Source organism: Boleophthalmus pectinirostris, unplaced genomic scaffold, assembly GCF_026225935.1.
Source record: "Boleophthalmus pectinirostris isolate CB_2022bp ecotype Guang Dong unplaced genomic scaffold, ASM2622593v1 HiC_scaffold_2, whole genome shotgun sequence".
Taxonomy (NCBI): domain Eukaryota; kingdom Metazoa; phylum Chordata; class Actinopteri; order Gobiiformes; family Gobiidae; genus Boleophthalmus; species Boleophthalmus pectinirostris.
The window spans coordinates 12,482,417-12,506,184 of record NW_026571152.1 but is presented as its reverse complement, the minus strand read 5'-3'; the positions used below and the strand labels follow the sequence as shown (position 1 = coordinate 12,506,184).

At 41.2% G+C, this 23,768-nt stretch overlaps 1 protein-coding gene across 1 annotated transcript; it reads left to right on the top strand.

Annotated features, from left to right (window-relative positions):
• Positions 1 to 1,917: 1,917 nt before the first annotated feature.
• On the top strand, positions 1,918 to 22,428 carry LOC110160326 (INSC spindle orientation adaptor protein). Its single transcript, XM_055155593.1, has 14 exons — positions 1,918 to 2,140; positions 6,946 to 7,087; positions 9,838 to 9,958; positions 10,868 to 11,083; positions 11,467 to 11,519; positions 11,625 to 11,748; positions 11,856 to 11,969; positions 15,260 to 15,385; positions 18,153 to 18,324; positions 19,154 to 19,332; positions 19,527 to 19,593; positions 20,541 to 20,696; positions 21,216 to 21,292; positions 21,450 to 22,428. The coding sequence occupies exons 2-14, from the start codon at positions 7,050 to 7,052 to the stop codon at positions 21,576 to 21,578; spliced, it is 1,572 nt and encodes a 523-aa protein (XP_055011568.1). The 5' UTR covers positions 1,918 to 2,140; positions 6,946 to 7,049; the 3' UTR covers positions 21,579 to 22,428.
• Positions 22,429 to 23,768: the final 1,340 nt, after the last annotated feature.

Genomic DNA, 23,768 nt, shown 5'->3' with positions numbered 1-23,768 from the left:
GAAGAAAAATACAAGAAAGAATGTGTCCAAACTGTGTTTTGACTGGCTGTGTTTGTCTACTGTGTAGGACTAAACCAGGACTAAACCAGGACTAAACCAGGGCAAAACCACGACTAAACGGTAACAAAATCAGGACTTAACCAGGATTGAACCAGGACTGAACCAGGACTAAACCAGAACTGAATCAGAACTAAACCAGGAATGAACCAGGACTACACCAGGACTGAACAAGGACTAAAACAGGACTAAACCAGGACTAAACCAGGATTGAACCAGTACTGAACCAGGACTAAACCAAGACTAAACCAGGATGACACCAGGACTAAACCAGGACAAAACCAGGACTAAACAAGGACTGAACCAGTACTGAACCAGGACTAAACAAGGACTAAAACAGGACTAAACCAGGACTAAACCAGGGCAAAACCAGGACTAAACCGTAACAAAATCAGGACTGAACCAGGATTGAACCAGGACTAAACCAGGACTAAACCAGAACTGAATCAGAACTAAACCAGGACTGAACCAGGACTACACCAGGACTGAACAAGGACTAAAACAGGACTAAAACCAGGACTAAACCAGTACTGAACCAGGACTAAACCAAGACTAAACCAGGATGACACCAGGACTAAACCAGGACAAAACCAGGACTAAACCATAACAAAACCAGGACTGAACCAGTATTGAACCAGGACTGAACCAGGACTAAACCAGAACTGAATCAGAACTAAACCAGGACTAAACCAGGACTGAACCAGGACTAAACAAGGACTAAAACAGGGCTAAACCAGGACTAAACAAGGACTGAATGAGGACTAAACCAGAACTAAACCAGAACTAAATCAGAACTAAACCAGGACTGAACCAGGACTTCACCAGGACTACATCAGGACTGAACCAGGACAGACCAGGACTAAACCTGGACTGAACAAGGACTACACCAGGACTAAACCAGGACTACATCAGGACTGAACTAGGACTGATCCAGGACTCCACTCAGACCTGCTCCCCTTGTATCTGTGTGTGTTGTGCGTTAACAGTTTGTTGTGGTTTTGTTTCCTACAGTTTCACAAGTCTCTGAGCTCATTTAAACACGTCCTACACAGAGACTGTCTCATTTAAAGTGAGTGTAACACATGACTGTAAAAATAAATGACACAACTCTTTTAAAGTGCACATTACAGGTTAGACTAATTCCAAAAACAGTCAACATCACTAGATTTAACATTTCACTAGAGATCTTACCAAGTCTTTTCTAATTTTGTCATTCTGGTGAAGTTTATAATTAGCAGATGTGACTTACAGTACATAGAGGTCATTTTATAACTGTTACCTAGCAACAATAATATAAACAAAGGCAAAAACATGTTTAAATTACACAATAGTTATAATCAGAGAAATGAGAATAAATTACAACATCTTTATTTAGATAAATGAAGTTTCAAACTGTCAGAAAAATACTATCTTTGTGCATAAACTGTCTCTGTATATTGGATGGAGTTTTCAGTTTAGTCTGCTGCGTTCACACTAGACTATCGCTCTCTCTCCTCCCTCCCCTCTTTACTTCTCTTTTTCTGTCTACTTCTCTTCTTTCTCTCTCTGCCGTGCTCTCCATTCTGCCCCCTCTGTCATTTCTCTTTGCTCCTCCCTCCTCCCCCTCTCATTTGTCCTCTCATTTGTTCTCAGGGAAATGACGGTCTCCTCCCTCTCTTTTTTTCTCTTCTCCTTTTTCTCCTCCCCCCCTCACTCTCTCCTCCCCCCTCCCCTCCTGTTGCGTCTCAGGTGTTCTCAGGTAAATGACAGTCTGACATTAACCATGTGTCTCATCTATTATTAACTCCACAAACAGCTCCTTTTACTCACCACAGGCCAGACCAGAGCAGGACTGGGACTACACCAGGACTAGACCAGGGTTAGACTAGTATCAGTCTAAGAACCAGATGAGACCCAGACAAAACCAAGAACCAGGATGTGGACTATACCAGGATTAAACCTAACTGTGTATCAGGACTGAGGAGCAGGATTAAGGCAGACCCAGTACCAGGCCAGGACCAGGATTAGACCAGGTTTAGACCCAGGATCAGACCAGGACTACATTTGGCCTTTCATTTCTGGAGGTGGATTGTTTCTGTCTCAGGTATGTTCTCCAAGTGACCCACAAAGACTGTAATTGGTAACAGCATAATGCTTTTTTTGTTTAGTTTTTGTTTTATTAATACACTTTTAATGGCATTTTAGAGGATGGGTGGGCATCTGACACAGTTTGGTCCTTGTTTCTTAGATAAATGCGACAATAAAAGATTTAAAAGTGCAAAAGTGTATTTTTTTAGTCTAAAGTTCAAGAGGATTCTTAAAGTGTGTCAGTTTTTCAGAATAAAAGCATTTGAGGGACAGGTCTAAGGGACACAGGCTTTTAATGTGAAAGGGCTTTATGTCAAAAAGGTCAGAGCAATCCAGGAATGAACGACGAGAGCAGAGAGGTGTCAATCAAACAGAGGGGAGAGGGGAGAGAGAGGAGGAGGGGAGGAGAGAGGAGTAAAGGAGGAGTGCAAAAAACAACAAGAGAGAGAAAAAAGGGGGGGGCAGAGAGAGAAGGAGGGGACACTGAAAGGGGAGAGCAACGGAAGGAGAGGAGAAGAAAGGAGGAGAGAAGAGGAAGAGAGACACTGAAAGAGAGAAGGAGGGGGGAAATAAGAAGAAAGGAAAGGAGAGAGGAGGGAGAGGAGGAATACAAATGACACGACATTTTCATACTATAGCTGTCAAACTGAGGAGAGAGGGAGAGACAGTGGAGAGGAGGATAGAGAGATCGTAAGGGGAGAGAGAGAGGGGGTGAAAAATACATTTGTGTGATACAAAAGCCTTCACTGTTCTGGACTTTTTATGCAGAATGTGTCATATATGAATATGTCGAAGTCTTGGTTCAGTCCTGGTTTAGTGCTGGTCTAGTCTTGGTTTAATCCTAGTTTAATCCTGTTTAATCCTGGTTTTGTTCTGGTTTTGTCCTGGTCCTATTCTGAGCTGTATCAGTTTGTTATCAGATGAGACTGAATCTAAATTTAACCTCTCAGCAGAGTTTAGTGTGTGGAGATGTGACCCTGAAGGACTTGTACTGGTTTAGAACTGGTTTAAACCTGATTTAGACCTGGTGCATTCCTGGTTTAATCCTGGTTTAGATCTGAAATAATCTATTTATTCCATTTAGTTCTGGTTCAGTCCTAGTTCAGTCCTGGTTTAGTCCTGGTTTAGACCTGGTTTCATCATGAGTTAGAACCAGTTCAATCCTGGTTCAGCCCTGGTTTAGTCCAGGTTTAGTCCTGACTTAGTCACTTTAGTCCATTTAGACCTGGATCAAACCTGGTTCATACTGGTTTAGTCCTTGTTTAGACCTGGTTTAGACAAGAGTTAGAAATAGTTCAGCCCTGGTTCAGCCCTGGTTCAGTCCTGGTTCAGCTCTGGTTCAGTCCTGTTTTAGTCCTGTTTTAGTCCTGATTTAGTCCTGTCTGGCTTTTACTTCCTCTCACACTTGTTTTTATCTCAGTCTGATGTTGGAGAGTTTCTATATTTAAACAGTGAGTCTGAGACAGGTTCCCACAGCTCTGAGGGACAGGAGGTCAGAGAGAAAGGTTTAGAGGAGCAGGTTCAGGAGGAGGTTTGGAGGAGCCTGAGCGAGGAGGGTTAGAAAAGAAGGTGTGAGGAGGTGTGAGGAGCACTGGGTTAGGGTCAGAGTGAGGAGGAGAGGAGCACATCTGAAGAGGAGGTCAGGGAGAGAAGGATTAGAGCAGCAGGTTCAGGAGGAGATCTGGAAGAGGAAGGAGAAGCAAACCTGCTCCTGCTGATGTGATTCTTTTGTCTTTTGTTTCTCTGGAACATTTTTCCCACAGCTCAGACAAAGGGACTCAGACTCAGAGACAGAAACAGCGGAGGAGAGAGGGAAGGACAGAGAGCAGACAAAGAGAGGACAGAGGGACAGAGAGAAGAGAGGAGAGAGACTGTCTTACCCTCAGAGAGAGCTGTAGTTCTGGAGGATGTGGAGTAGTTTGTGACCCTCAGGACTATGGAGTTACCAGGAGGAGGAGACTCCAGGATCTGAACGTGAGCTCTGGTTTCATCTTTCTGTTTTGTCTGAAATTGAAGAAGAAGCTGTGCTTCAGTAATGTTTCAGTCCTGGTTCAGTTCTGGTTCAGCCCTGGTTTAGTCCTGGTTTAGTCCTGATTTAGTCCTGTTTTAGTCCTGGTACAGTCCTAGTTTAGTACTGTTTTAGTCCTTTTTTCATCCTGGTTTAATCTTGGTTTTGTCCTAGTTCACCCCTTGTTTAGCTCTGGTTCAATCCTGCTTCACTCCTGGTTTAGTCTTGGTTTAGTCCTGTTTAATTCTAGTTTAGTCCTGGTCTGGTTTTCATTAGTGTGAGTGGAGACAGGAGCAGACCGCAGACATGAGCTCATGGTCCAGATGCTCCACACGAGGAAAGAGGAACCGCTCCAAAAATAACATCTGAGCAGAGCGATGAGTTTACAGAAAAGCAGCTGTAGGGGGCGCTGTACAGGACTCAACAAGTCTGAACCAGGACATAAACAGGACTAAAGAAGGACCAAACCAGTTTGCCCCTGTGTGTCAGATGCCATCTTGTCCTCCTGGAGAATGGAGCTTGTCACTGATAGAAATGATCAAGGGAAAACCAACAGTTTTGGGAGGGCATCTGACACAGAGGCTGTTCAGATGTGTCATATTTAGATCAGTGTCAGAAGAAATCCCCGTGAGTCTCGTTCTCTCACACCTAGGCAGGAAATGGGATTAAACCTGATGCACAAACGGCACTGATCAATATGAATGAGAGAGGGAGAGGAGGAAGAGGGGTTGGTGAAGGGTAGAGTACAGTCCTGATTTAGTCCTGTTTTAGTCCTGGTTTAGTTCTGGTTTAGTCCTGGATTAGGCCTGTTTTATTTTTGGTTTAGTTCTAGTTTAACCTGGTTTAGTGCTGTTTTAGCCCTTTAGTTTTGGTTTGGCCCTGGTTTAGTCTTGTTTTAGTTCTGGTTTAGTCCTAGTTTATCCCTGGTTTAGCCCTTGGTTCAGTCCTATTTTAGTTCTGGGTTAGCCTTGGTTTAGTCCTGGTTTAGTTCTGGTTTAGTCCTGGTTTAGCCCTGTTTTAGTTCTGGTTTAGCCCTATTTTAGTCCTGGTTTAGTCCTGGTTTAGCCCTGGTTTTGTTGTGCTTTGGGGCCACACACTTTCCCTGCTCATTGTGAACGTTTCAGTCCCTTTTTACTCCTAGTTTAGTCCTGGTTTAGTCCTGTTTTTGTTGTGCCCTTTAGCCACATACTGTCCTCTCTCTCCACCCACATTAAACACTTTAAGTCTCCCAAAAGCAACATTTATAAAACAAATATATTATGATTTAAAAACCTTAAACTGTGATGTGAGTTTGGACGTGTTTTCATCCCTCGTGTCTCATTTTAACTCCTGAGAAGCTGTGTATTTTTCAGTTTTGTCTTTAGTATAGTTTTGTTTTTCTTTCTGTTTAATTTTAATTAGGGGTGTCAAATTATCGCGTTAATTGCGATTAATTAATTACAGTCATATTTAGCGCGTTATGTTTTTTAATCGCGTTAATCTCATTTTTAATCTCTAACTTTAGTGTTTCTGTATGCGAGTTGCTTTATTATAAAACCTGTTTTTATGTGTTGTTGGGACAACAACAACAACACACACACACAAAAAACACATTTATAAATTTTTTTTATTTCGGTAATTCCACTCATTGCCGGAAACCCACACAAAACGCGCGCAGTAAGAGCGATGTAAACATCATGTTAACGTTGGCGGCGTCAGTCGCACAATGGACGAGGTCGAAGAGCCAGTAGAACAGAGTCAGCAGTGCACAGGTAAAAACACATTCGTGTCTTGGAAATTATTCTCCCGACGTGAAATATAAAAGAAAATAACAAATATTAATATCGCCTACAACTTAAACGTCACTGGTGAAAACAACCTGCATAGGCTCATGTCTGCACTACTGTCCTATACACAAACACACACAAACACACACCTTCATCATCGTCATTAACCTGAGAACGCGCGGACCACGTTTCCTTCCGTAGTTACTGCGCTGGACACCGCTGTCCTCCCGTGAGCCGCGTGTGGATCGTGTTTTCTCGCCTACGCGGCGTAAACCGCGCTTCCTCCTGTGCGCCTCTAAACCAGAACTAACACCAAGACTAAAACCAGGACTAATCCAGTCCAGGACTAAACCAGGACTAAACCAGGTCTAAACCAGGACTAAACCAGGACTAAACCAGGTCTAAACCAGGACTAAACCAGGACTAAACCAGAACTAAACCAGGACTAAACCAGAACTAAAACCAGAACTTAAACCAGGTCTAAACCAGGACTAAACCAGAACTAACACCAGGACTAAAACCAGGATTAATCCATTCCAGGACTAAACTAGGACTAAAGTAGGACTAAAGCAGGTCTAAACCAGGACTAAAACCAGTGATCTCATATATAAAGCATTTCTCTATCAATAATATTTTTAATATGGTTAAGGAAAGACTGGACTTTTTATTGTCTTTAAGTAAACAAAAGTTATTATGTTCAGATTTCCTCGTCTTTGCTACTTTACAGCAAACAGTTTCTTATTCATGGAGACTTGGGCTCAACAGACAATTTGGAGAGATTTGTTAAACAATAAATGACTTTATAAAGTCACTTTTTTTAATCTATATCAGTCTTTTGATCTGCCACAATAATGTAATAATGAATTTAAATGAAAATACCTCAAATTGAAGCTTTTCTCAGCAATTTTTAGGTGAGATTAAAATGAGATTAATTAGATTAATTAATAACAGATCATAATTAATTAATCTCTCAATTTTTTTAATCGCATGACGGCACTAATTTTAATATTACATTTTTATTGACATTTATTTGATCTTCTGTTCCAGGTTCTGATTCACAACCAAACCAGGACCAAGACCAAGACCTGGACCACATATAAAGCCCAGATGATCTGAAGTGTTCTAGAGTGTTCTTCTCTGACCTGTGCAAGATGGCGTCTCCTCACAGCGGCTGCTCCTCGCCCTCCAGGTTTATATCACTTTTTTTCTTTTTTTTTTTTTTTAAACTAAACTAGGACTAAACCAGAACTAAAGCAGGACTGAAGCAGGACTAAACCAGGTCTATACTGGGTCTAAACCAGGACTAAACCAGGACAGCTGTTTGTTTGTGCTGTATGCTGTGACCTCTGACCTCTCTGTGGGTGAGAGGCTGAATTATGATAAATGAGTTCTGAGAAAAATCTGTTTGTGTCAAAATAAAACCTAATCATATAAAATCATATGAAAACTGTGGACAGACGTAAACATGTGAAGAGGCCAATTTAGACGCCCCCTCGCTCTCTACTTTCTCTTTCTCTCTCTCTCTCTCTCTCTCTCTCCCTCTCTCCTCTTTCTCTCCCCCCTCTCATTGTGTGATTGTGTGATGTTTTTATGTGTGATGTCATAGGTGCCTCTCACAGGTAAAGGCCTGAACTACCTCGAATATAAAATACAAAGAATAAAAGAATAAATACAAATAATAAAATGTGCAAGTTTAAAAAGAACAAAGCCATCTCACACTTCTTCTAATAGACCATTTAGTAAAAACAAAGTCATATGTATAAAGAAGTGGACTAAGGGAGTGTGACGTCACCCATAGCGTTTGGCTGCGGTCAGATGAAGCTTATTGAAACTCATTGTGCTCTACTGTGTTTAAATTAATTCCATACACTGTCACTAGAATCATTTGTATCATTTTTGCCCTGAAATTGCCAATCTCTACTGGACAAACAGTAAAAGGTAGCTGCTGCTATTTTGAGAACTACAAATGACATCATAAGGTGATACAGAGCATTTTGAGCTTTGGAGACATAGAAGGACTAATACATATTACTCAAACATGTGTGAATGAAACAAAATACAAGTCCAGGTTTGATTTTGAGGAAGCAACAGCATTAAAACACGGCTTAAAGCTCACAAGAGTTTAACCTTAGCCTGCGCCTTCACCTTTGCACAAACATTTGTCCTGTTTTAAATAAATGCAGCCCTGTGTCCCTGTTGAAGAAGCAAACATGAACTTTACGTAAAAGAAATAAGCTTAAAGCTACAGTCTGTACTTTTCTGGAGGTGGGTTTGTGGAGAAGCAAGCCCACTCACAGTAAGAGCACATGTTTTTCAGTGCAATAAAACTTCATAATAAAACATGCTTTTATTTTAGTTTAATAGTTACAGACTGTGGCTTTGACTAAATTAAAAGCACATTAAGTTGTTTTTTTGTTTTGTTTTTGGTTTTTACATTTGCGGTGAACCAAACAGAAGAAGTGCAGAATCTCACATAAGCAGAAAATCAACACTCTAAATAAGACAGCCTAAAAATATGACTTATAAAAATAATAGGATGGGACTTCCTGTGTGTCTGTGTCTGCAGATGCTGTCAGGAGGAGAAATATAATACAAATACACACATGGACAGTTTGGTCTGTGTCTCCACAGTAGTCTGACTGTCAGCTGTAACTATAGGAGAAATCATAAAAATATACATGGTTTGATGGATTCTGACAACAGGAAGTGACTCAGAAAAAACTCTGAATCATGAACTCATCAAATATTCAAACTATCTCAAAGTTTAAGTAAAAGTGTTCTGGAGCAAGGAGTTCACACAGATATTTTTTATTTTAATGAATTCATATACTTCTATACTTTTTAGTGTACTTTTTGTACTTTTTAGTGTACTTTTGTACACTAAAAATATGAACAGACCATTTAAACATATCAACCAATTGGCCAGATAATAATGTCCTGCACAGGACTCAATAGGCCGTGTTGTATCTATAAGGTGTTAGCACCTTTGTCCCATGACAGGAAGGTTGTGGGTTCAGTTCCTGTGCCTGATGAGATTACTGCGTGTGGAGTGTGCATGTTGTGCCTGTGTATCCGTGTGAGTCAGATGCCCTCTCGTTCTCCTATATTCTTTTAAAACTCAGATTTTAGTGAGCGAGTCTGCAGTTAGTCAGAGTTTCATTTGGTCGCCAGTGTCTCATTAGTGGCTCTCTCTCGTTAGTGTTAGCCCCGCCCCCTCCCTCCTCGTTAGTGAATCATTTGTTTCCTGTTTGCTCTGTGATTGGTCGATCATGTTGGGCTCTGGGACATTTGGTCGATGGGAGCCGTGGGTTTGGGGCAGTTATGGATTATGGATCTATAAAAGTGACAGAGGCAGGATCTCCCACGCGCTGAGGTCATTAAACACACCACAAGTCCACTTTAAACAGAGAGCGGCTCAGCTCTGGTCAGAGAGGACACAGTAGGCACAAGAGAGTTATTAAAGCGGCGGGGTGCGATTCTTTTCATGTAATAAAGTAAAATGTGTCTTGCCCCGGTACAGATATAGTGTATAAGCAGCTCTTAAGGTCAAAATAAGTCAGATATTTACGAAAGCATTTTACTGTCCGAGAATCAGAAGTGTTCATTGTTGCTGCTGTAGTTGTTGTTTATATGTTTCAGCTTTATAGTGACGGTCTCTGAGAGTTATGAAAAGTGTTTATGAACTCAGGTGAATAATTAGGATGCTCTGAATGCACTAGACCACATGAACTATTTAAAATGAACTAGGTCTGTTTTTAAGTTTTTAAGAAAATCACACACTTTAGGCTTAGTATTGGGATAAGTCTGATTATTTTAGTGAAAAGAAACAGGATTTGAGTGTTAGAAAGACTTTATGAACTCAGTGTGGTTGTGTATTTTTATTAGTATTGATTACTTCATTATTCATTTATTTATGTGTTGTCTTGTTTGTGTTGACAGTTTCAGATTACAGTCAGACTCGGTACAGCGCTGGTTGGACGATCTGCGTCACATGACCGAGGTGGAGTGTATGTGTGTGCTTCAGGCCAAACCTCTGGGTGTTGATGAAGAGGAGCTCCTGGTGAGAAATCTGCAACTGTACACCCGTTTCTTTACACCTGTCTCACTGTACCTGTCCCTCTGTGTCACTGCATTTGTCTCTGCCCCTGTCTGCACCTGCGCGTCTGTCTTACAGCACCTGTCTATACCTATCCTACTGTCTGACTGCACCTGTCTGCTCTTATCTCACTGCACATGCCTGCACCTGTCTCTCTGTCTCTGCTCCTGTTTCACTTGCACCTGTCTCTCTCTCTTCACACCTGTCTCTCTGTCTCTCTTTCTTTACACCTGTCTCTCTGTCTCTCTTTCTTTACACCTGTCTCTCTGTCTCTCTTTCTTTACACCTGTCTCTCTGTCTCTCTTTCTTTACACCTGTCTCTCTGTCTCTCTTTCTTTACACCTGTCTCTCTGTCTCTCTTTCTTTACACCTGTCCCTCTGTCTCTCTCTCTTCTCACCTGTCTCTCTGTCGCTCTCTCTTTTCACACCTGTCTCTCTGTCTCTCTCTCTTCACACCTGTCTCTCTGTCACTCTCTCTCTTCACACCTGTCTCTCTGTCACTCTCTCTCTTCACACCTGTCTCTCTGTCTCTCTCTCTTTACAACTGTCTGTCTGTTGCCCTCTCTTTACACCTGTCTCTCTGTCGCTCTCTCTCTTCACACCTGTCTCTCTGTCGCTCTCTCTCTTCACACCTGTCCCTCTGTCTCTCTCTCTTCTCACACCTGTCTCTCTCTGTCTCTCTCTCTTAACACCTGTCCCTCTGTCTCTCTCTCTTAACACCTGTCCCTCTGTCGCTCTCTCTTTACACCTGTCCCTCTTTATTTTTGTTTATGTCTTTTACTCTCCCCCTCACCTGTCTCTTGTCTCCTCCTCTCCTCCCCCATGTCCTGTATCTTCTCCTCACCTGTCATGTGTTTCGTCCCCTTTGTCCAGGTGAGCTCCGGGGGGGCATGGCCTGCGCGCTCTAACCTGCAGACCCTGTTGAGGCGCGCCCTGGTGGTCAGTACAGAGCTGGGCAGAATGTTCAGCCGCGTTGAGAAAGGACGATGGCAACGCACGCACAGCACCTCCATAAGAGCTAACTGTCACCTACGATCACTATTACAACACTATACTGCAGGGAGGAGCGTACCACAAGAACTACTACAGGTACTACAAACACTACTGCTACCACTACTACTACTGCTTCCACAACACTGACCCAACTGTCAACTGTAAAGTTTACTACAACACTATACTGTAGGGAAAAGCGTACCACAGAAGCTACTACAGGTACTACAAATACTACTGTGTGTTACTACTACTGTTACTACTACCACTCCAAATGCTACTGCTACAACTACTGCTACTGCTACCACAACACCGAGCTAACTGTCAACTATAAAGTTTACTATAACACTATACTGTAGGGAGAAGTGTACCACAGGAACTACTGCTAATACTAATACTCTTACTACTGCTACTACTACTACTACTGCTACATGCCACAGATCGGGTCACTGATCTAATGAGCTGACCCATGTCTATTTCAGTACGAAAAGATCCTCCTGGAGAAGAGCCAAGAGCTGACCTCCATCACAGAGAGGTGAGTGTGAACTATGTCTGAACCAGGACTAAACCAAGTGTGAGAATGGGTCAGGACTAAGCCAGGTCCAGTCTTAGGTCTGGTATAACCCTGGTCTTGTTTCAGGTGTGTGCAGAGCGAAGACCAGAGCTTCCTAAAATCCAGTCGAGAGTCCATCCACCAAATCCTCACAGAACTCAGCCAGGACTTCAGCACCATGATTGACTTGGCCCTGGCCAATGAGATCCGGGTACGGACCAGGACTAGACCAGGACGACACCAGGACGACACCAGGACTAAACCAGGACCAGGCCTAAACAAGGACTAAATATTGCTGACAGGTGGTTTGATTGACAGGTGCTGGTGGAGCAGGTGGAGAGCAGTAGTCAGCCTGAGACTGTAGAGGGCGCCATCTCGTCTCTGCTCAGTCTGACTCAGGACGGCCCCCAGCTGTGCAGCATCATCGCTCAGGTACGCCCCTACAGGAGAACACGTAATCGTAAGGAGAGTTTGAACGGAGCCCTAGAGAGATCGCTAGATTGGCTAGAGTTAAATATGTATGGATGAAATCTAAAACCTCTTCAGGGATGTTTTTACTGAGGAACAACATTATAATCACAGACTGTATAAAGAAGTTGACTAAGTGAGCGTGACATCACCCACAGCACTCTCTGTCCTGCATGTCTCCTCTGTCTCTGTCTCCTCTCTCTTCTCTCTCTATTTTCTTTTGCTTCTTTCTCTTTTCTCTTTCTTTTCTCTGTATTTTCTCTCTCCTCACTCTCTTTTCTCTTTTTCCCTTTCTTCTCTCTGTCTCTTCTCTTTCTTCTTTCTCTCACTTCTCTCTCATGTCTCATTTCTTTCCTCTTTCTCTTCTTTCTCTCACTTCTCTCTCTAATCTCTTGTGTCTTTCTTCTCTGTCTCTTCTCTCTCTTTTTTCTCTTCCTTCTCTCTCTAATCTCTCATCGCTTTCTTCTCTCTTTCTCTCTCTACTCTCTCTTCTTTCTCTCTCTCATCTCTCGTCTCTCACTTCTCTCTCTCATCTCTCATCTCTTTTCTTCTCTCTCTCTTCTCTTTGTTCTTTCTCTCGCTTCTTGCTCTCATCTCTTTCTTCTCTCTCTTTCTTCTTTCCCTTATTTCTCTTGCTTTTATTTCTCATCTCTCCTTACTTTCTTCTCTCTCTTCTCTTTCTTCTTTCTCTCTTGCTTCTCTCTCTCATCTCTCACCTGTGTCCCTCATGTCTCTGGTCTGCTCTCTGTCTCTCTCTCTCTCTTCTCCATTCTCTCTCTCTTTCTCTCTCTCTCTTTCAGTCTCTCTCATGTCTCATCTGTCTCATGTGTCTGCGTGTCCCTGCTCTGTCTCTTGTCTCCTCTGTCTCTGTCTGTGGTCCTCTCTCAGATAAACTGCAGCTGATAAAACTCTTCCTGTTTCTTTCGTTTATCTCAGGCATTGATTGTGTCACCGACAATTACACAGACAGCTACCTGACGGAGAGAGGGAGGGGAGGAAGAAAGAAGGAGAGAGGAAGAACAGAAGGAGAAAGAATAGAGGGAGGAGAGGAGAGATGAGAGAGGAGGGAGAGAGAAGAGAGGGAGGAAGAGAAAAAAGAAGGAGGAGAGAAGGGAGATGGGAGGAGGAAGAGACAATTGCACAGACATCCACCTGAAAGGAGAGAGAGAAGAGGCGGGAGGAAGGAAGCAGAGGAGGAGGAAGAGGAAAGAGCCAATTATAGAGACATTCACCTGACGAAGAGGGAGAAGAGAAAGAAGGGCCTACAAACCTACATCACCCATGCCCACAATTCTCCATAAATATACAAAAACATGGCTCAAAACTGACTCAAAAATAAAAATGAAACTTGTTAAACATGTTAATGCATTGTTTTGGGCAAATCTAAAATTTTCAAAACAATAAAAGGTAACATATGTTTTGTCTTAGCAGTTAATACCCCATAGAAGTAAAATACCCAGTCTTTAATAAATCATATGAATTGTTTTTCAGACATTTTTATTGACAAAACATGAAATTCCAGATAAATATTTGTTTAAAAAGAAATCAGGACTGAACTTGACACCAGGATTGAAACTAAACTAAACCAAACATGTTTATTTCCACACACTGACTCTGTTACATCATAAGTTTATTTTAAATCTGACAAAAGTTCATTTGGATAAACACCTCGTCAAAATAAAACGCCTGACTTCCCCTGTGCCACGCCCCGTTTCACAATAAGGGCGCTTCACTCCTGAGTGCCTCCTGTTCAGTGAATACAGAAGTGTTCAATAAAAGAAAAGAGCAGAGAAGGAGGAGAGGAATGAAAAGGACAGAGGAGAGAGGAGGAGGCAAGGAGAGAGAGAAGAGGGGGAGAGAGACGGAGGAGAGGAAAGAAGACATTGACAGGAAGACCCCAAAACACTCAAGAAGTACTGAACCAGGACTGAACCAAGACTGAACCAAGACTGAACCAAGACTGAACCAGGACTGAACCAGGACTGAACCAAGACTGAACCAGGACTGAACCAAGACTGAACCAGGACTGAACCAGGACTGAATCAGGACTGAACCAGGACTGAACTCGGACTGAACCAGGACTGAACCAGAACCGGGGCATGACCTCCTCAGTCCAAATGCGAAGTAGAGTTTTGACATCATTACTCTATTACATAATACAGTATATAAGTTGTACTTGGTCCAGTGTAATGTGTCCAGAGGCTCTTATTGTGAAGGAGCCTCTCAGACTTGACCAAGAGCAGGTAGACGGTGTGTTTGTGGTTCTACGCTTGTTCATGCTGTTGTGGTGCCTTTGAGCAAAATACAAGTGTTGTCTGTGGAATCAAACCTGAACATATATATAAAAAACATATTTATGAAGATTTCGGGATGTATTCAGACTAACGATAAAGGATTACTCAAACATGTGTGAATGAAACAAAACACAACACCAGATTTGTTTTTGAGAATGTAACACATGGCTTAAAGCTCACAAGAGTCAATTTTGTGTAATATAGGACCTTTAAACACTGCCCCATCTCTGACCGCTCTCCCCTCTTTCCCTCTTTCCCTCTTTCCCATTTTCCTCACTATCTCCTCTCCCTCTCTCTCCTCTCTGACTTTGCCTCTCTCTTCTCCTCTTCAGTGAAATTAAAATAATGCATTTGTTTATGAGCACTGGTTCTATGTGCTCTGGGCATCCGTCTGAGTGGAGAGCTTTGTTTACCTGCTCAAACACAGATATGACCCATAACTCACCTGGCATTAGATTAAGCCAGATGCCTGTCCACAGATCTGTCCCCAGAAGGAAGGAGAGAGGAAGAGAAAAGGAGAGAGGAGGGAGAGAGAGAAGCAGCGTGGACAAAGAACTTGTTGAGTCTATTTGTTTTCAAGCAATTAATCAGTTGATTTATTTATTTTTTTCTATATTTCACCTTAACTAAATAAATCCATTGACGAGTGGGAGTGTCTTGCCCTAGGACACAAAATCAGTATGATCAAGGAACACTTCAAACTAGGCATGCTCCACGATACTGATATTGAATAATGTGTCGATAGTGTAATGTTTGCTAGATCGGGTATTGGTTCCATGATATCGGTTCAGTCAATATGCTGGTTTGGCCTTTAATTAGATGTAAAAAGACTTTGTCCCAGAACATCTCATAATGTTTTAACTTTTATTCACATGATGGTGGTCTGGATGAAAAATAACATTTATTTATTTATTTATTTATCATTTTAAATTATTATTATTTTGTTGTCTGTAATTCCAGGAGGGAGCAGTGGTGGCGCTGTTTAAACTCTGTAGACAGGACCAGTTTAAAGAGCTTTACGCGCCGGCTCTGCGAACCGTCGCCTCCATCTGCTGCGTGGAGGAAGGAGTACTGCAACTTGACAAGGTACTACATACGTAACTATAACTACTAGCTTTGAAATGTAAAGATCACATAGATTATTAAGTCCTTCAAATAATGTTTAAAACTAAACAAATTACTCTTCCAGAAGATGTTAAAAAAAACTTTAAATTTCAAAAAACAAAGTGTTCCCTTAGAGAAATGTATTTTGCCAAAAGACAGAAAATATCTTAACCAAAGATGTTTTTCTTTTGTTAGGGCATAGTGATGGAATAACATTAGTAAGGAGATGAAAACATGTCATTCTTTATTTGTATGTAAAAAAAACTGTCACAAAAAAAACTGTCACATTCATGTGACTGTCAAACTCACGGCCTAGGGGCCAGCTGCGGCCCACGAAATGATATTTTGTGGGCCCTAACTTGTTTAGTGTCAGTTTAGTGTTTAGTGTTATTATTAAAGATGGACAGCTGAGGCTTTTTTTTTTTTTTTGAATACATGAAACCCTATTTTGTCAAATAGCCTACTTGATGATCTCACTGAGACTCTTCCTGCAGTGGCCCCCAGGTAATTTGAGTTTGAGATCCCTGACGCAGAGCAAGTTAATACTAACATTTTAATGTCAGAAAGAGAGGGGCCATGTTTTTGTTTTTGTTGTTGTTGTTTTGCTTTGTTTTTTTGTTTGTTTTGTTTTGTTTTGTTTTTCAGTAGAAATGTTGAGGAGCCAAATCGTGTCTACTCTCACTTCTAATCTCATGTCCCATTTGGAACACAGCAGCTAGCAGGCTAGCTTAGCTATGTTTATTTACAGTCTATGATCAGGCTCCTCTATAGAAACCCAAGGCACGCTCAGTAATCCTCCAGCTAAGTACTCCTAACCAGGATCATGGCTCAGACCTGGTCCAGTGCTCCTGATGTAGAAGAATGCCATTGGTTTGTGACAGATGCCCATAAACAAAATGATTGAAATAAAAAGTGAAAAACAGAAAGCAAAGTGTGCAGTTCTCCACTGGGACACAGGTGGCAGCAGAGGCACCTGTGCTCACGGAGCGATGAGGCGAGAAAACGGTGGCGGCGTTTTAACGAGTCTCGACGGTCCCACAGAGAACCAGACGGAACGCCACGGAATGCTACGGAACAACGAGATGTTTATGTAACGATCATGGAATACTAAACAAAACACCAGAGCAGACCTGGGACTGAAACCAACAGAGCGAGAGAAGGGGGAAGGGGGTAGAAAGAGAGAGAGAGAGAGAGAGAGACTGTAGTGTATTTTGTTCTTAACTCTCATGTGAAGCACTTAGGTCAGCTGGAGAGGTTTTAAATGTGCTAAATAAACTTGAATTGAACTGAAGAAGAAGATGAAGAAGAGGGGTGGAGCTAAGAATATGTTCTGTAAATGTACTTTTTGGAGTTTTCTGCCATGTTATAATGTTGTTCCCTCAGCATAAATTGTATAAAGAAGAGGACTAAGCAAGTGTGAAGTCACCCATAGCTTTCAGCTCCAGTCAAATGAAGCTCACGAATCTAGCCGTTACGGGAGCGAATTCAGCGCTGAGTTCCATATTAGAAATAGGAATTTATTTACGGACAAAATAGTAAAAAAAAAAACACCAGGATCATATAGACCGGGTTAATATGAACATTTTAAGACCGAAATGATGAGTCTCACTGCAGCACTTACAGACAGACGGGTGACAATGTAAAGTCAATTGGAATCAGAGTCAGTGGAGCCAGAAACGCTCCCATGTTCACTTCCTACTTGGAATGCAGCAGCTAGTGGGTTAGCTATGTCCATTTATATAGTCTGTCCCTTATTAAACACATGCCCAAAGAGGTTTTAGATGTCATCCATGCATGTTTGACTAATCTAGCGATCTCCTCCGGGCTCTTTTCAAGTCCACCTTTTGATTAGCAGTATTAGTCTTGAGCAAATATAGTATTTTCAAAACAGAAAAGGATAACATGGTGATCTAAATATGTTATGTCTTAGCAGTTAATACTCAGTAGTAGTAAAATACCCATTCATTTTGTGTTAAGTAAGACTCTGGACTGGGAGAGGAAACTTTATGTTTGTGAAAAAAAACAAGAGTAAAGTTCGAGAGAGACTGTGAGTGACAGGTCCAGACTGATGAGGGACGAGGAGACGAGGGAAGGAAACGAACAGACAAGAGACGAGGAGGTAGGAGGGATGGTGACAGGTGTGAGTAGGAGAGGAAAGGAAATAGGGATAGATCCATGAGGCAAAGGAGGGAACTGAGAAGACAGGAGGCGAGGTAGGAAAGAAGTCAAATTGAGACTGAGGTAACACTGACCCCTGGAGGAGAGTGAAAATCAGAAACGTGAATACAGTTTAAACTACTACAGTGTTTTTAAGGTGGTATTCTGGCAACTGGCCTCCTCACAGATAGTGTTATAGTGCTGTATTGCCTCTCTTAAGGTGGACAGGCTCTTGTGTCTGGTTGAATTACAGCAATGTTATACTGTTTTAAGGTCCTTGTATTGTATTTAAGGTGGTATTGTCTCTCTTAAGTTGGACAGGCTCTTGTGTCTCATTGACCTGCAGCATTGTTGTACTTTTTTAAGGCTCTTGTGTTGTATTTAAGGTGGTATTGCCTTTTTTAAGGTGGACAGGCTCTTGTTTCTCATCGACCTGCAGTGCTGTTGTATTTTTTTAAGGCTCTCGTGTTGTATTTAAGGTGGTATTGTTTCTCTTAAGTTGGACAGGCTCTTGTGTCTCGTTGATGTGCAGTGTTGTTGTACTGTTTTAAGGCTCTTCTGTTGTATTTAAGGTGGTATTGTCTCTCTGAAGGTGGACGGGCTCTTGTGTCTGGCTGACCTCCTCACAGATGATCACTCCCCTGAAGCGGTGAAGGCGGAGGCGGCGGCGGTGGTGGCTCAGCTGACCTCTCCTCATCACAGCTCCACAGCACATCTCCTCAGCTTCATTGAGAGCATGAATGATATAGTCACCGCCCTCATCTGTGAGTCCTCTTTCAGACCCGGTTCAAACCTGGTACAGTCCTGTTTTTGGTTTAGTCCCAGTTTAGACCTGTTTCAGTCCTGGTATAGTCCTGTTTCAGTTGTGATTTTGGTTTACTCCCAGTTGATACCTGTTTCAGACATTTTAGTTTGGTTAGTTAGTTTTTTTTCTAGTTTGGTTTAGTCCTGCTTTGGTCCTCTTTTAGTCCTGGTTCAGTTCTCTTTTAGACCTGGTTCAGTCCTGGTTCAGACCTGGTTTAGACCTATTTTAGTACTGTTTTAGACCTGTTTTAGAACTGTTTTAGAACTGTTTTAGCACTGTCTCAGATTTGTTTTAGTTTTGGCTCAGACCTGGTTTAGACCTGTTTTAGTCCTGATCAGTCCTGGTTTGTATCTTGTTTAGTCCTGTTTTAGACATGGTTTAGTCCCATCTTAGACCTGTTTCAGACCTGTTTCAGTCCTTGTTCAGACCTGGTTTAGATCTGGTTTAGACCCATTTCAGACCTGTTTAAGTCCTGGTTCAGTCCTGTTTCAGTTCTGGTTCTTATCTTTTTTAGTCCTGCTTTAGTCCTGCTTTAGTCCTACTTTAGTCCTGCTTTAGTCCGGTTTTAGACATGGTTTAGTCCCAGCTTAGACCTGTTTCAGACCTGTTTCAGTCCTTGTTCAGACCTGGTTTAGACCTGTTTCAGACCTGTGGTTCAGATCTTGTTTAGTCCTGCTTTAATCCTGGTATAGTCCTGCTTTAGTCCTGCATTAGTCCTGCATTAGTCCTGCATTAGTCCTTCTTTGGTCCTTCTTTAGTCCTGTTTCAGTCCTGGTTCTCTCTCTCAGCTCTCTGCTCATCAGCATCCTGTGGGGAGGTGTTCCTTTTGGCGGCGGCGGCCTTGGCGAACATCACATTCTTAGACTCTTTGGCCTGTGAGATCCTGCTCCAGTCCAACGCCGTCCAAATCCTCATCCAAGCATCCAGAGACCGGACCCGAGTGGACACGCCATACTCCAAAGATCAGGTCAGACCCAAGACCAAGACCCAATTTAAGGGCAGCTGGTACACAGGGAGGAGGAGGGGATTGTATCTGATGCACAGGAAGGAAATATTTAAATTTGTGAATTCGTCTTGAACATATTTTTCTATCATGTATAAAGTCTTTCTCTGTATCCACAGTTCCAGACTTTGTTTTGAAATGTTTGGGGGTTTTTTCAGGTGGTGACGATCTTGGCAAATCTCTCTGTTCTGGAGCAGTGTTCTCAGGAAGTGCTGCAGGAGCAAGGTCAGACTTTGGTCTTTTTATTTAATATAGTTTTAATATAAAGTTTTATTCAATTAACATAAAGGAGCACTTATGTCAAACTGATGTCAAATGTAGGTTGTAGTTCTCCTCATGTCCAGCAGGGAGCAGCAGCACACCAGACATTTCACTCTCAAATTTAAAATAAAAAGATCAGATTTCTTTATGGAGATTTGTCTCATAACTGGATTTTTAAATGAATTTTAAAATGATGCATAAGCGTGTTATTATTGGATTACTGGAGTATTGGGTTAAATGGAGTCAAGGATTTAATGAATTACATCAAAATAATGAAAAACAATTATTTTATTTCACATGTTTTATTGTTCTCAGGAGTATCTTGTAATAATGATGAATTTTTGTGTCTCAAAAGGGAGTGTGTATGAATAAATGTATAAAGTTTATTATAGTTTAAAACATGTTCATGTTCTTTGTAAATGGTGATTTCACTGATTAAAGATGAACTTGAACATTTAATTATGTCCTTACCTGTTTTATTTGTAAAATATATTACTTATATATTCATTGACATGTTTGTGTGTTTTGGGACATTTTAAGTGTAGACCTCATTAGAATGTTATTTGTTAAGATGGTTACAGTTACATATATTAGATTTTTTTTCCTCATCAGATTCAAATCAAGGAGATAAAATGGCATTAAAAAAAGATTTATTTGATTTTAAATATTAGAAAATACACAGCATTGGCCTCTTTCCCATCTCCTGACCTTCTTTTCAATACAAAATTGCATCAGAATCTCAGAGCCTTTCGAGGGCCAAATTAGACCCTTGGAGCTGTGGGCCCCACTTCAGTCAGGGGTGGAACTGGTAGTTTTATGTTCTTTTTCAGGAGCAGAGCATCTATAGTTGCTTACATGTATAATAATAATATGCATGTATTATAATAATCATAGTCATATTAATTCTTTAGGTGTAGAGCGTCTTCTGTCATTTCTGGGCGAGAGACCCTCCTCTTCCAGTCCATCAGAGGGTGCTGCGTGTGAGAGGGTGCAGCAGAAGGCTGCTGTCACTCTGGCTCGTCTGAGCCGCGACCATGATTTCGCCCAGAACGCTATCAAGCTAAATGGTACGAATGAAACATCCCACAGAACGCCATAAAGATCAACTATACCAATGACATGTTTAAATCTAACACGCCAGAAACATTTAAGAGAGTTCTTCTCTCAAACAGAAAACACTCCACCTTGTGATGTCATGTGGTGATACAGGAAGAACTCCACTGTGTTTTTAGACTTCATACACTCCTTCACTAGAATCATTTGGATAATTTCAGACCTGGAATTGTCAATCTCTACTGAATTAAAGGTCAAAGGTAGCTGTTAACTTCAAAACTACAACTTCATGATATCACAAGGTGGATCCACAGACTGTGGAAATATAGACAAACTAATAATAAAGGGCTACTGAAACATGTGAATGGAACAAAACAACTACAGGTATATTTGTGATGAGGAAACCTTTAACAAAACTGTCAGTGGGACACACAGAACAGAACAGGGTGACAGATCCTGCTCAAATGATCAACTGTTTCATTTAAAGTAGAAAAAATATTCAAAACAAATTAACTTTATTTTCCTGTTTTCAGCTGTTCCTCGTCTGATTGAACTGTGTCGTTCTCCCACTGAACGAAACAACTCCGATTCAGTCCTGGTCGCCTGTCTGGTGAGAATGACTGTTCTACTCCTGGTTTAGTCCTGGTTTAGTGTTCTTGGTTTAAGTCTGGTTCAGTCCAGGTTCAGCCTGAGTTCAGTCCTAGTTTAGATCTGGTTTCATCTTTTAGTTATGGTCTAACCTCATATATATGTGTGTATTTGTGTAGGCTGCTCTGAGGCGTTTGGCGGCAGTCAGTCCAGAGAGTCTGGAGCTTAGTGACCATCAGCAGCTCATCGCCCCCAGACTTGTTGACTCTTTTCTGCTTTGCTCTAACATGGAGGAGAGCTTTGTGTAAGGACTACAACTATAAGAACTAAAGACTACAAGCATGGAAGAGAGCTTTGCGTAAGGACTACAAATAAAGACTACAAACACGGAGGAGAGCTTTGTGTAAGGACTACAACTATAAAAACTGAAGACTATAGACACGAAGCTTTTAGACATGCTATGTGTAAAACTACAATTAACAGTTTGTTCCAAGCTACAGGTACCTGGGATATTTCACACCTGGGACTTGGAAAAAACAATTCTAGGAATGCTGCTTGAAAACCACTTCAAACTGGGAGATGATCAGTGGACTCCCACTTCACATAAGAGTCCAAATGTGATGGCACAACTAAGTAATCACCACAGAAATCTGTAGAAAAAACATATTCCTGAGTTCCTGAGGATCACATGAACGCAACATCAAGACTCTTCACATCATACACTTTTTCAGTTTTTCTCTAAACAAAATAAAACATATTTGGATATTTGTGACATCATCCTCACGTCTCAGGCCCACTGGTTAGTGATGACATGGTACGAAACATGAGAGTGCCCCCTATAGACCCAACCTGAAGCATTACAGAGAACAGCAAAAAGGAATAGCTGTGAGAAAAAGGACTACAAACATCTATGTAAAGACTACAGACATGGAGGACATGAACAGCAATCTGACTAGTGTCCTCTGATTTGTTGCGGGAGTTAAAGCTACATTGTGTAACTTTTCTGGTAGTGTGTACGGCACTTGCTTGTCTCCATGGGTATGTTATTGCTTTGTCTGAAATGTCCCACAGCATGGCATCAAACATATTTATCTACCGCTTTTATTGTATTGCTCAAAAAAAAAAAAAAACATGCATTCTTACAGTGAGTGTGCTCGGCTCTCCACAGATCTGACCTGTCACCTGCTTGTCCATGGACATAGATACATTACATGTAAAAGCCATAACATCTACTCTATCAGAAAAGTTAAGTAGTGTACCTTTAAATTAATTTGTAATGTTTCATTTGGAAAATACTTTATGAGTTATGTTTTTGCTTTTATGATTTTTAATAGTGCAATACATTTCATTATCATCAGTTATTTATACCAATTTAGTTTGTTTTATAATTTTCAAAACTACATTCTGAAAATGAATGTTCCATAATTTTGGAACAGGTATTTATCATCTGTGTAAATGTTTGGTCATTGTCTGTGCTCTGTTTTAAAATCTTGAAATTGTTTATTTAAAATTGCAGCTTTGCATGAAGTTCACATTAAAGTGCATTTGACAAATTCATATATTTTCTTCTAATTCTAAAGCACCTGTACTAAATATTTATCATAGATTTACATCAGTGTCAATTTGTGGAAAAAAAGGTGACAAGAAAAGTACAAAGTACACAAGGTAGCGCTGAGTTGTAAAACAGAATCTCTCTACTTACAGTATTTCATCAACACGGAAATCTTCATCCAAAATACAGACGATTTATGTGCAAGGAGCCTTCCTTGCACATAAATCGTCTGTATTTTTCTGACAGTTTAAACCTTCATTTCACTAAATAAAGGCTTTATAATTCATTTGTATTAGTCTTCTCGTAACTATTGATACTTTGGGGCTCATCAACATTCACAGGATGCTAACTGTAGGCATGCTCTGTCTGAGGCTTTGTTAGACTTTAATCTGAGCAGAAAGAACCAGTTTAGCTGGACCTACAGCAGAACCATGGACATATAGATCCACTTTGTATTTTCTATCTTAAAACCTTTTTTGAACATTTTGTCAACAGACCCTATTCACCATTACCAGAAAACTTTTGGAAACATGCAGATGACTACTTCCAGTGCAGTTACCAACACTGGGCATGTGATAAAACCGTGGATTCAGCAGCAGCGTCTTCAGAACCTGCCAAAGTTTTCCATGCAGGACGTGATTATAATCGTGTCTTTGATGTCACTTACAGGCAGCTGGTCATAACTGCTGATCTGCTTAACATAAAGGAACGCTACAGTTTAGGGATGTAACAATAACTGAAATATCGTGATATTGTATCATCAAAGTTCTCACAATAATATCATGGACCAGCACAATATATTGAATTACAAGTCTCTTTGCTTTAATTAAGATCATTAATCATGGTGCAGCAATAGCAAAAAAAAAGACAGAGGGAACTACATAGACCATGATCCTTTGATCCATTTCAGTGTAGACTCCATGAAGAAATAACAGTTCTAAGCACT